The sequence below is a fragment of the Tinamus guttatus genome, unplaced genomic scaffold (assembly GCF_059628265.1).
Source record: "Tinamus guttatus ecotype Peru unplaced genomic scaffold, ASM5962826v1 Tinamus_guttatus_pri_ptg000489l, whole genome shotgun sequence".
Lineage (NCBI taxonomy): Eukaryota > Metazoa > Chordata > Aves > Tinamiformes > Tinamidae > Tinamus > Tinamus guttatus.
Genome location: NW_028289023.1, coordinates 1,561,619 through 1,576,033, shown reverse-complemented (window position 1 = coordinate 1,576,033; position 14,415 = coordinate 1,561,619). Strand labels below are relative to the sequence as shown.

Below are 14,415 nucleotides of genomic sequence, written 5' to 3'. Positions count from 1 at the left end.
ATTCTTCAGTTCCCCTACTGCTGTGCTCCAGAGGAGCCTTGGCCTCTTCTCCATGGCCATCCCAAACCAACAGGCTTTAGGATCACCTGTGTGAAAGTTGGCAGGCCTCATGTGAATGCTTCAGTGGTGAACTAATTGAAAATCCTGAGTCAGAAGGTTATGATCATTTGTAAAATAAACAGGCATCATTGCCATCATCCACTTCCTCCTGTCACTGCTGGAACAGGGGTCACTACTTCTCAAAAAAAAAATTAAGTTGGTTTAGATTTTAATAACCCTTGGTGTAAATAATGTATCTAACTCTGAGCTATGTTCTGTGATTCTCACTGGAACATGAGTGGAATTTCGGATGTTAATCTATTTTGATCTATAAAATGCCAAATGATTTGCTTGCAAGGCAGCCCCCTCTCTGAGCCGCACTGCTGCCCCTGCAGTCCCTGGAGAGGCACCAGGTGGAGCAGCGGGGTTGTGCTAGGAAGGATTCGGCGGCCTCTGTGCTGAAAATCTCTTGCTTGTGAACTCTTTCCACCTTGGAATCAGTGAGGGTTTAAGAAGAATTGTTGGGCTTGCATTTCAGAAGGATTGCCACTAAAAACAGTTGTTGAGGATTCTGAGGGGTGGAGATAAGTTTTAGTTATATATTTTTGTTTGGATTCAAATAAATAAATACAAGAAACACCAGCCAACATAAACTTTCTGAAATACAATCACATGACTACTACCAGGGACCTTTTTGAGTATGTAGGTACTTGCTACCATATGCTCTTCTATCTGATCCCATTAGCAATGTCTTTAGACTAACTGTTTTCAGACAGAAGGGTTCACTGTTTGCAATAATTGGGTACATGGCATTTCCTTCCAATAGGCACATTCAAAAATAGTTTCAATATTTATTGCTTAATGTACTAGGATTAAAGGCGTAATAATTAACTCAAGATTCAAGCCTAAAGGTATTAAACAACCACGTTTGCACTAATTTGTAGGTAACTGCAAAGGGGCTCCAAGGGGGAAAAGGTTGCCATCTGATACTGTTGCTTTCTTTAAAAGCTGTAGTTCTTTTATCTAATGATGAACTACTATGTAGTCCAGAGAGAGTGATTAAAAGAAGACACATCCACATTTATCCAGGTATTAAAGGAATTATTTAATTAAAGGAATATATACAGGTAAAACTGATTGCTGCTTTTATTTCAGATCCGAAGACGAGTTCATGAATCCAAAGCTCGCCTGCTTTTTTTTTTTTCCCAAGTAGATCTGTCTGTCTAATATCTTTCCCTATAAGCTTCATTTTTGCTGATTAAAGTGTAGTGTTTTTTCTTCAGGTTTAACTTTCTTTTACATCTGCAATGTGTGTAAACCAGGTAATAGAATAACATGGTTATACAGCAGCTTCATTCCAGCTTCCTCCTTTAAAAATGCAAATAATTCCTTTGGTTTTTACTTCATGAAGAATAATGATAGTAAACTCGTTGAGTAGAATCACCCATGGCTCAAGCAAAGGCCAGCTCCACTGTTTTCACTGGCATTAATTCTAATTACATGATGATATACTCTTTCTTTTTTTCATTCTGTGTTGCCATGATTGAGTACATGGAAGATGTCTTACTCTGTCTGTTAGAAGCTTGTAGTGAGCCATTAACACGTGTTTCTGTTTATCTTCCCTGTGTCTTTCTCATAGGAATTATGTCAGACCACCAGTTTGGAAATCAGTTTATGTGCAGTGTGGTCGCGTCCCACGTGAGCCATCTCCCTACCACCAACCTCAGTTTTGTCTGGATCGCTCCACCTGCGGGCACAGGCTGTGTGAATTTCATGTACGTATGAGCAGTGAGTAGGGGTCCTGCGTCGGCCAGGGCCTCGAGAAAATAACCGCTACAAAATGATCTGCTTGCACTGTGACCTTATATCTGGAGCTGGATATAAGCTCCAGCTGGAGCTGGAGCTCCTTGTAGCTGGAGCTCGCTAGTCAGTTCTGCAAGTGTAGGCTTTAACAAGAAGTGAGAATTTTGTGGTCTTGCTGGCTGAGGAATTTCTGTGAGTGTTACAGCTGTATGCTTCAAATCATACAAGAACAAGATAACATTTTATAGTATATCATGCTGTCAGAAACATAATGTATGAGCGCATCAGGATTTGAAAGCATATATATTGATTCCTCTTAGTTTTTAATCATATTATTGATCCTTTCCATATGCAAGAAACCTATCAAACTCAGATAGCAGTTTTAACTTCTGCTTAATTTAGCTAGTTTAGTACTAGAGAAAACAGAGTATATTCTTTTTGCAGGTGTGTTTTTCTAGTAATTGTTTTAAAGGTGTAACCCATTGTTTGATGCTTTTATATTAAATGCCAACAAAATAATATTATAACATGAATTATTAGCTATACTGTATTTGATATGTTATTCTATTCTTTTTTTTTTCTTTAAATTTCTCTAAACATTTGTCCTGAAACTTTGGAAAGTAAGATGTGAGAGACAAAATATAGCTAGAGTGTGAGACTTTTGCTGTGTTTCTACTACAGCTCATTTTCTCAAAATAAATTCTGCTCTGAGGATTATTTCCTTTCTATACAAACTGGGAAACTGCAGGTAACAGTGTCACGCATAATCGAGTTGTTTTATTGTTTAACATATTGCAACTACATTTTCTCCCTACAAAATCTGTGAATTTTATACCTTTATACCTCTCAGATAAATTCTTTAGTTGATAAAGTTGTAGAAGACTTTGTACTTTGAGCTGGCCAAATGAGGGTATTAGACTTGCCTTTCCTGCATACTCCTGCTTACTTCCTCCCCTTTCTCATATGTTTGTTTTTCCGCTGTACTCAAGAAATAATTGATGGGGCCATCTTGCATAGTGACTGTGAGAGCATTTATATTAAATCTGACCTTCCACTGCAAGGTTTGAGGGTAATTTATAAACAGTTATTCACTTTCATCTTGCCATTTTTTTTTGTCCTTATTCTATTTGTTCTTATTCAAAGAGGGTTCTATAGAAATACAAATAGCAATGTAACTGCATATTCACACTTAAGTGAAATTAAAGGGACATTGTCTGAGGCCTCCAGTGCTTGCCTATCTCTGATTCCACCAAAAGATTCACCATTAGCTCAGTGGAAATAGAATTAGGTTAGCACTGAACAATTTTGGAACGCCAGTCTTTAATTCCTTGTTTGTATAAGCAATAACGTGTAATTACTGCTTTTTCACAAATGGCGCTTATGATACTATGTCAGTAAAGATTTTAGCTGAATTGCAGTCTACACAACTATCTGTCTGAAATTTGATTTTATACCTGACTCCATATTTTGCACAGTGGGTGTAAATGTGAGTACGTCAGCAGTCTGGGTGCAGAGTGACCAAAACGGTTTTTCCTTGCTCCTCCTAAAGCCATGCCGAGGGGACGGGTGAGTGTGGAGGCCCCTGGTGGGGTCCCAGTGCCGGTGCCTCACAATCCCAGTAGTTTTGCACTATTTATACCCCCTACGTGGTATAAATAGGCTCCAGGAGCGATGCTAGACTGTCTTTGAAAGGGGAGCAAAATCATGCAGCTTATATCACTTGGGTGTCCTGCAGGGCACATGCAGACAAGAACGGATGGGCTCAGCATCCTCGAGGCCGGCGTTCACTCTAGGATTGTCCCTGGCCCCAAGGCTTCGGGGCAAATGTGATCGTGAGCTGAAGCAGGAACTGAAGGGAGGAGAAATATGTTTTGCCATTAATCCTCCTCCCCATTTATAATCCAGCTGCCCATGCTTTCTTGCCTCAACTGCTGTTTTCCATGCCGACTAAATCACAAGTTGGTGTAAACAAAGCTATTTATTTTTTGTGCAGTGTTAGTCTGCCTGTCTTCTACAATTCTGTGACTTACAGGCTCTCAGGAGTTGACTCTGCCTTGTTCATTGCTGTTTGCTCCTCTACAGCAAGTAGTTAACATGAAGAAAAGCTTTTAAATGCTTGACTATTTTTAATTTAATATGAATTAAAAATATCTGCAAATAAAATAAAATTTTTATTGCATTTAATATGAACTATCTGAATGGCAATTCATAGACTCAGTACAGCAAAGGTGAAAACTTCCTACACTGTTGCCAATACATCTGTGATTCAGATCAGCTCATTAGTCTTTGACCTCTCTAGGGATGGATAATAAGGTTATTAATTAGTGGCAGCGTTGGTGGTGGAATTTTTGAAATGTCGATACTTTTCTCTGGACATTTCTCGGGGAGGAGCTTGACAAAAATCACCAGCCAAATCTCCAACAGGACGTTGCACTGCTTTTATTAACTGCACTATCAGCTTCCATTGGGAGTACAGGCTACAAATATGCAGGAAAGAAAGAAATGTTGAAAGGTCAGGTTAGGGTCATTCATTAAATTAATAACAGTGAAATCACTGTAGTGATTTTAATGCAGATGGCCACCCTGCATGCCAGGATTGAGTTCTGGTCATGAAAGGGTAGGGCTGGAATATTTTGTTATTTTCTATTTTATTAATAATGTTTTGAAATACAATTTCTTATTATATTATTGGGCCTTTTCCTTTTGCAATAGAGATTATCGTACCTTCATCCCAATCAACTAAATCTATCAAGAGGATATTTATTGCTAACATACCTAAATGTTAAGACTTTGGAATGCAAATAGCAAGGTTACATTCAGTTATTAGAACTTCGGCTAGGTTTGGCTATTGCTTTAGTCTGAGGTAATCTCATGTAACTTGCTAGAAAGTGAGGGTTATTCATTGTGGTACTGATGCAAAAGAAAAGTGTAATCTGCATAGGAAACTGCATAGATGTAGGGCATAATTCCCTTTTGTTTCATCCATGGATAATTCACAATTTCCCTGGGAAAGGGAAAGTATAAAGCTTGCAGCTTGGCTTCATCAGGGAAGGAGCTTCTACGCAAGAGCAGGCAATAAAATTTTTTCATATTGACCATATGCAAACTGTTGCTTATTCTCTATTTTTGGTCTAAATTCCTTCTATAGCTAATAAATAAAAAATATTTAGAAGACCTACTACAAAATACCCTTCTAAGAGAAATACAGACAGATAACCATGGCATGTCTCAGTGTAATCCTTTAATATTTTTCACCATAGATACTACATGACAAGCTGAGGAAATAAAAGGTAATTCCTGCTAAGAAAACTCTTCTGCAATAAAGATGCATTTTTTCTTTTGCTTGGGGGCTGTTGGTGTTTTATACTGGTTTTGAGCACCAACAGCACCAAAGCAAATTGCCAGCCGCTGCAAGGGCTGTTTATCAAAAAAAAAAAAAAAAAAAAAAAAAGGCAGGTCTTTCTTTATGCTGGCAAATAATTTTGCTGAATGTGTGGAAATTTGAGAAGCATTATCTCCATAATCCATAATATACTGTTTTTAATTTCTGCTCTAAGCCCACACTAACCTAGTTAAAGCTCAGCCTGTCACTGGGACGGTAATGGCTGCTAAGCAGGGTGATACATAGCATTAGATCTGAGCTTGTTAAGCCTGTTGTTTTATAGACAGCTTAACCTACTAGTTTGCAAAAGTGATAAAGCTGACCTATATTACAAAAGCATAGTGTGCTTGAACCATTAGCATAGGTTATGGCTGCTGTCCCAGCTTCTGTGTTAGAGAAAAGAAGTTCTAGTTTCTTATAGAAATTATTTCAGAAAATTATTATTTTTTCTTTTTAGCTGTTTCTGCCAGTTCCTATAACTCAGTTTTGTGTCTGTACATATATTCAAAATAACCTCTGTTACTGGAGGTAAATTCATTATATTGAATATCCATTCCATGGAAATTTTCAAAATTTTGTTTATCAATTTTCAAGATTTCAAACCTGCACTACGTTATGTTTTAGATATTTTATGATCACTAAAACATCGCTTAAAAGCTACCAAAGCTTTTAAGCCAAATCCATGGACTTCTGTAGTGCTGTGTGACTCACACCCCACATAAGAACTGCGAACCTTCACAAGTCACCTAAAATTCTGTAAATTATGAAGTCTTGAAAAGTGCTAAAATGCTCAAATTGTGATTATTTGACACCTTAACCTGGTAAATGAATTTGTAAATGCGAGCTATGGAGGATGGAGGTAGGAGTGTGGTCCTTCCTGCACCAGGGTCCTGGCACATTGCTTCACCTCCCAAAGCAGGAGCCACAGGTTCCCAGCTCAGGCCCTGAAAAACAACTTGGCACCAAATGCTGAGGCAGACAGAAAGAAATTTTGAAGAAACTTTCAAGAAATGGGATGTGTTTTTCAGTGTGGGTATCTCTTTTCCCATAGTCACCTCCTAATAAAACTCTGCTCTGAGAAATATCGACACAGCTTGCCAGCAGTGGTCTTTTCCTGCCGTTGTGTTTAAGGCCGTTTCTGGAAGTTGGCAAAGGTGTTAATCTGAAAACTTGAAAAGTCATGCTGTACCAACACTGGAGAACATGAAGACTGTGAGCTAAAAACTTGGTTGCTACTTAAAACATTTATAGAAAACCCATGATGAGAATTATGGAAATATGGAATAAGCATCCAAGAACATTGCATGGTCTGCTACTCGAGTCCTCTAAGCAAGCTGGGAAAGTGTCATACCCTCTAGAAGAGCCACATTCCCTGGTAAACCACTTAGCTAAGCTCTCATTTAAGACAGTCTGTTTACTGTTTTTTTTTTATTATTTGTTGAAAAAAAATTAAAAAGGCAAGTGAAGGAAATAGAGAAAAAATATCTTCAGAGCTAAATTAATGATTGTGTTCATACACATAGTGATTTCATATCAAAATTTAAAATATTAAACAGATTAAAATATTAAAACTGTAAAGTAAACAAAACAGCAAATATCAAAACTAAGATCTTTTAGGTTCTTCTTTGCATGTGTTTATATATAATCGATCAGCTCCTATTTATATGATCACATTTTTTTTTTGCTTACGCTCTTATTATGCACCAGATTTGTACAATGAAATGCAGTGTTATTTATAACGTCTTAGTTCTCATTATGATTTTCAGTCTTGTAATTAAAGACTATATAGTAAGGTACATGCAGAACTTTAACGTATAGCCCAGCTGAATTCTGGAACTGAGTGAAGCACTGGGGCAGTGCCCCAGTTAGATGGTACCTTTTATTTCTCACTGTTTATTGCCAAGTAAGAGTGATACAGGAGATTTATCATCACCATTTTTTTGGTATTGGTGTCTACTCTACTTGGGACAAGTGCTGAACAGACACCAAATATGACACATTCGTGCTTGTAATCAGAGTAGATCTGAGATTAACCTAGTGTCCCAGGCATTTTGTTTTTCAGTGTTGTTTGTAACTTGCCCCATGAAAATAAATCACCAGTAATTGTTCCCTGTGGTGTCCCAGTTTGGTGGAACTGTGATGGATCCGATACAAAACAAGAAAAATCACTGGCTTCCCTGGGTTTTCCATTTCCTTGTGTAGAGGCTTTGTGGTACTGTCAATCAGCGTTATGTGTAACACGCTGAAAATCACAAGCCAATACTTGATTCAGATCTTGGCTCTGTTCACCTCCTATTTTGATGTGGTACCCAAATTATCTCCTTCATCTTCTGCGTTTGTTAATTTTCCAGTGAAATGCAAACACTGCCCAAGTTATCACTGTGCCTCAACTTAGACTCAGCTGATTGTGCAGAATTAGATTTAACTTGTCTGTTAGTTTATCTTAGTTTTGTCTTTATTATGTAGTGATAAAGCAAACAGAGATTACCAGGAGAAACTTTTTTAGGAAATTTTGTTACCAAAAGACAATAGAAGTTCTAACAGCGATTACACTGTGACAGGGGAATATTCGGGGCTGAGAGCATTCAGAGCAAAGGTGGAGAACTGAAAGGGAGGAGGAGAACTGGTTGTGCTTCTTCTGCTACTACTGAAATGGACGTTTGGTTGGTTTTACCTTGAGATTAGTGTATATTGGTATCTCCAGGTGAACATCTGCATACGAGTGATGTGTCTGAAACTCCCATGATAGTTAATGGGCATGGAACCTTGCTATAGAAACTTAGACATCTCGGGTCCAACCTTCATCTCTACATCTACAGACTGCATGTCTAGAAGAGCTTTCTAAGTCTACTGGTTTCCTTAGGGCATCTCAAATTATTTTGGATGCTTCCATTTAGGCAACTGAATCAAACTCTACATCTCCACTGATAGTAGTGGATCGTTAGGTACCTGTTTCCCATTTAGACCTTCATATAGACACCCATTTTAAATCCTTTAATCTGGATCTGAATCCCACCCAAACTACCTAAAAACCAGCTACCTAAATATGAGATCCTTGTGCCACATGGTGAACAATGAATTCTTCCCTCCTGTCACCCTCCATCTGTCAGGTGTCTTTGTCCATGTCAAGAATTTCTGATGAGCAGGCTGCTCAACAGTTGGGAACTGCAGAAGAGTTTTAATTAAAAAGGAAACTTTGCAAAGTTCGTAAAATCTTATTTTTTTTTCTTTTTCCTTGGAGGTAAAGCCTATTGCCTAGTGGCCAAGAGTCCATTAGATGCCTGATAATCCTACTAAAAGCCCACTTCTAGGGAGGGATGATGAGAGGGATGTTCAGTGTTTAACTTTTTCTCCAAACTCACAGAGAACTGCCCATTTACTATTTTAGGTTCCTCATGCTGTGTAGGTTCAAGAAAAGCATAACCAACAAAGTCAGAAAGAATGGGTATGTGAGCATTTTATTAAGAAAAGCACGTGAAAATTCTATTGACAGGTTAGTCGGACTCAATTCAAAAGATGAGAAAAAAGCACAAAATGCTGCTTTCATCAACACTGTATAATGCCAGAATAGAAACTGCAAGATGATACAGTATTTAGGATGGTTTCTTTTCTTTGTATGATACAAATTTAATATATAACATACTTGTAATGTACAATAGCAGAAAGCAGCTCAGTATAGCCTTTGGCTATTCTGTTAAGATTTGGCATGGTTCCATATAGGATTCTGGCATCTCCTGCATGAAAGAAAATGAAATTCTTTTATTTTCTACAGGTATGATCTAAATAATAAGACAATCATTGTGAAAATTACTTCCCTTCTTACAAATATTCATTTTGGAAATTCTAGAAGCAAAGATTAGATTTGATTTCCTTCTCCCTTCCTGGGCACTATTCCCATTATTTTACACGAGAGCATCAATTCTACAATACAGTTATCAGTAAATGTATTTAGAGTTCTCTCTTAAGCTTTGTTTTGCTTTTTTTTGAAATTTAACCTCAGGGTTAGTTTTCAGAGCATATTTTAGTTCATCAAGAACATAAATTTTTGTTCCGTTCAAAAAAGTGTTTTGTCTTCCTCTTCTCCCAGGATGGTTTAATTTTGAAAGCATGACTAGAATATAAAAGATGCTACACACACCAATAGTTTGCCTCCATGCGTAGCTATTCCTGGGTAGTAGAGGAACTAAATGAAATCTCTTTAGCCTGCTAATAACTGAGTGCTAACAAAGCTTTTGAAATGAGGTTCTAGCCAAGAAAGTTTAACGAAATAGGCACAGAGCAGATTTTGTGAATTGCTTCAGAAATATCATTAATATGAAGTGAGCTTTAAACATGCAGGGAACTGTCTGTAAAGGTGAATGTACAAGGTACAAAACCTTACTGTAGGCAGGGTTTGTATCAGATGTTTTAGGAAGTTGAATTTTAGAATTAATTAATTGCAGAAGAGCCCATGCAAGGCATCATGTCTGCATGGGAGCCCTTTGTGGTTGTGGAATGTGTCCTGGCTGCGTGAGTGGGTCTGACCGCGCTAGTGCGTCCCTCAAGTGGATAATACAGCAAATGTCCAGTGCATGAATGAGCCTGAGATAAGTGTATTGTCTGTGTGTGTCTCTGGGAAGCACTTGACTTCTTGCAAGGGACTGCAGCTAAATAACATCATAAAGAGCTCAGTACTGCAAGATGCTGAGCCCTGGCCTGGATCCAGCAGAGCGCTCATGCGTGTTCCTGCTTTCATCAGAGGCAGAGACATCACTTTTATATTTTTAAATTCATGTCTTCAGCTTACTTGTTTAAAATTTTACTTCGTTTTTGTGCTCAGCAGATTACACAAGCTTGACTTGCTGTTTGTTTCTAGCTCCTTTGGATGAACTCCAACAGAGTAATCTACAAAGTACTCTGTAGAAGTACACTAATATTCAGAAAAACTTCATATTCATGCATAAAATAAGGAAACTTGGAGGGGAGGTATCTATAACCTAACAATACTAGAAAAAATATCATTTCTTCCTGTTTCTGTACTTAAACATTCTCCTCCCATCTAGTTCTAGCAAGAGTTTTAAAAACAAACAATAAAGAAATCTTGGACTTGAAGATATCAGAAAAATTACATCAGCTTCTGCTGCCGGGAAAAAAAGTGGATTTGAATATTCAGAATAACCTTAAAGTAACTGACAAACTGGATACATCTTCCATAATTGTTTTTTTTAGATTGTCTCTAGTACTAATGTGTATCCCTCCCATTTCAGTTTAAGAAACTCAAATATATTATTCTTATTCAAATAATTCTTACCTATGGATAAGGAAGGAATATAACTCAATCTGTGTATGTAATTATAGATTATGATTTTTTTAAAAAAATACATATATAGTGTTATAAACTAAATTATAACATATATAGTTCCTCTACATAAATCCTTATCTGCAGTATACAAAAAAACATCACCAGGATGGAACATGGATAACATTATCCTAGCAATACATTGATAGTGTCTGTCTTTATCCGATTTTTTGCAGTACACAGAAGTAATGGTTTATTCTTTCAATACCATTCAGAAGGCTGCTTTACAAACATTGCTTGTAACCAGCTTGTGGTCTGTATATGGTTGTGAACTCTGTCCTCTGGAACCAAAGCACAGTGAGGTCAGGATTTTAGCAGCTGCCTATTGCTAGCCTGTACAACTGCACCTTGGAAATCCCAGTTTGGCGTGGAAGTGAAAAAAGCCCTAACTTCCTTCTATCTTATTAAGTATTATTGCTTAGACTGGAGCTGCAGCATAGCGCAGAGAGTATAGGCTGCCCAGGGCAAGGACAGCACTAGGGGAAGAAATTTGGCCCTATACCAGCTGCCTCACAAGTGCACCATGGCCTCAGTGGGTCCTGGAAAGCAGCGTCCTGCAGGCACAGGGATGAAGACCTCAGATGAGTATCCAGGATGGCACCTGCTGTCCAAGTTAAGGGGTAATGATATGGTAGTGATGTTGTGCTGGTGGACATTGTAATGATGGAGACATCTCTATAGCAACTCCCAGTCCATGTCCAGGCTCTTGTGCAGGTATTACCTAGAAGAAGTCTTAGAGATGCTACTAGTTCAAATAATAGCTTTTATTCTGAGGGCAAAGAACTGAAGTATCTTAAATTCCCTTTTGTGTTTATTGTTGATGCTTAATGGCAATTTCTATAACAAGTATTTTACTGACAGTACCACTGTAATGTAATTAGGTAGTTTTCCTTCATCAAGCAGGAAAGACTTTGAAACGGGAACTTTGAAGAAATGAATGACAAAAGAAAGTCAATCATTTTCTTTTTCTTTTCATGTGCATAGCTTGAGGTCAAATTTTGTCTACATATGATACATCAGTTGTAATCAGGAACCAAAATGTGATTCGTAAGCTCCTATCAGCATTAGTGTTTATGCAAAGGATTATAACTGATGTGGACAAATTACTTGGCAGAACCTACTCACACATTCAAAGAGCAAAGTCATAAATGTCCTAAAATACAAAAGATAGAGAAATGCTTCCAATCAGTATCATAGACAGTTTTGCAAAGCAGTAAAGATGTTAGGACCATAATTTGAACTGTGGTTTTAACAAGTAAATATAGATGGAATATGTATGGTGAGTTAAGCTGTATAAAGCCTTTCTTCTAAATCCAGATGTAGGCATTAACTCGCATATTTGAGATGGCATGCTTATTTGCTAAGTGCAAAGATGGTTACAGAAAGGCTTTCCTGACTGAGGATAAAAGCTGGAGTACTCTTTAATTTTGGTTACTGCCAAGCTTATTTCAACTACCACAATAGTTATTTGGCTTCAAACCAAAAAGTGGCAATACAGTACTTATATGTCTATGGATCAAAATTAGATGAAAAATTGCTGTTTCTCATCTCCAAAGCCATTTGCTGCACATTTTATAGGCCTCAAGATGCCTTTTGTAATATGTGATAACGGAGCCAACAGAAGCATCTGCCTGGGAAGAGATTACTTTAATTATGGACTCAATGTCCTATTTTCTGCAAGTGATCCCCAGAGAATTTCTTACTGCTGGATGAGAGGTGTTATGATGCACATTAAAACCTACGAGTCAAACAAAAGAGATTGTAAAAGTGAGGGAAGGACACCTATAAACTCTTGTATTCAATTACTAAAAAAAAAAAAAAAAAAAAAAACCTAAATCCTATGATGATAACTTTTTAATTAATCTAACACCTGTTAAAATAAATTTCCACCTGCACAGGGAAAAATGAATGTTAAAAAATATCCCTTTTTTCCTAATTTTGTTTTATGTTCCAAATGTCTTGTTCTATAAAATAGTCTTTAAATACTCATGTTTCCCTTTTACATTTTTCAACATATTAGCAGTTACTAATGATATTATGTGAAACATTAAGCACAGAGGATTCTTGTTAGCTCTTATCTTTGTAACAAGTTTTCTGTCACTTCCATTTGCTATTCACTGTAATATCACTGATCACAATTAACTCAGTATTAAAGCGGATGTGCTGTATGCTTCTATAGAAATTTTGTGGAAATCACTATTTTGATATAGCACTTTTTAGTGGCTACTTAAAATATATGTCGCTCTCTCCCTATCAATTAAAAAAGAGCCTAGAGATCTTTTTTAGTAGCTGTTGAGATGATGAGCTAAAAGTTTTTTCTTTCACAAAATATGATGGAAGAGCTTTAAAAATGGCTTGTAGATGCTGTGACATCATGCGAAGTACTGGGAAACTTCCCTAAAATTTGTAAAAGGCAGCCAAAATTAAAAAGAAAAATGACATCTCCAGAAGATACTAACATTTAAAAATAACCATGGAAAGTGCACTTTATGTTTGAAAGTCAGAGGTCTATATCTCATTTAGGATGTTTCTTTGTTCTGTACAATTATTAAAAAGTAACATTCTTTTAAAATAATATAGTGAATGTGATACTTATCCTTCATAAATTAAATCAGCTAACATTAGTGGTTTTCCAGTTTGCCAATTTTACAGTAACTGTTTTACTAAAGCAAAAGCAAATCTAAAGTGAACATTACTGGCCACAGTCAATACTTCATCACTGGAGGTAGTAAGGAGATTTCATACCTTGGATAATGGGAGACTTTAGCTAATAGTATTGCTTCCAGCCCCAGGACAAAGTCCTGCTGGAACTGAACGTGCCCATCACTCGTTCTTCATGGTTTCCAGCTCTGTTTCCTGTGCCTCGGGACTGCCTGCTCCAAACTGAACCTCTGCTCTTGAGTAGCCTAAGCTTGTCAACCCTTCTAACCTTAGATCCTTTCTCTATCTCCTGGAATTTTCTTCATAATTTTTTTCTGACTCCCTGCTCAGGCATTCACTGCTGCCCACTGGCCAGAGTTTGATGGAAGTGATATTACTCCATTAGCTTACACGAGTGGGGGAAAGCACTGCTCTATGAAAAGAGAGCCTTGGGTCGAAGCAGGAATTGTTGTGTCCCCCATTTCCTGGCTGACTGCTTTACTTTTGGGGCCATCACTGAAAAGGCGGGTGAAAGGGTCACTGAAAAGCATGGTTTACCTAAATGGCAATACTTCACGCTGGATGCGAGGACATCAGTGTGAAGTAGATATCACCAGGTCTGCCTGGTCAGCAGCTACAGTGAGACACAGGTGTCCCTTCTGGGAGATCAGGAGAGACTCTCTGTCTTCATCATTCTATGGAAACTGCAGCCACCTGAACGTGCAAAGGAAGGGAAACATTAGGCTAGGAGTGTTTCATCTAGGAAAGGCTGGGCGCCTCCAGTGCAGCTGGAACTGTGCTATCTGGGTTTCTCTCTTGGACTCATGCCATACGCACCACCATATCTCAGTGCAGGCCTCAGTCAGGCTCTGAGTCATGCTGAAAACCCTCAATTTCAGTTGTGATGTCTCTAAGGGGAAACTTTTCACTCCTTTTCACAAACTTGCCTCCCTTGAATGAGTAGAAGGAGGAGATGCCAGTGAAGATATTTGTTAGCTCTTAGAAGACATGCCAGCTGAAAGATTTCAAGACACTGTGGGAGACAAAAGGAGGAGGGAGTGTGGAGGGACACTCCACACACTTTTTATTTTCCATCATTCAGTTGGCATGCAAAGAGTGATAAATTAGGGTTTCAGGGCCACTTTGCCTATGCACAAAAGAGAAGGGCCATATACACTTAGATGAGCTCTGTACGCATCTTACACAAGGCCTT

At 37.9% G+C, this 14,415-nt stretch overlaps 1 protein-coding gene across 1 annotated transcript in view; it reads left to right on the top strand.

Annotated features, from left to right (window-relative positions):
- RELN (reelin) overlaps window positions 1-14,415 on the top strand; it is a 263,525-nt gene that overhangs the window by 72,376 nt on the left and 176,734 nt on the right. Inside the window, exon 3 of the mRNA XM_088533254.1 lies at window positions 1,679-1,814. Within this exon, the coding sequence (XP_088389380.1) occupies window positions 1,679-1,814 (136 nt within the window). The remainder of the gene's footprint in view (window positions 1-1,678; window positions 1,815-14,415) is intronic.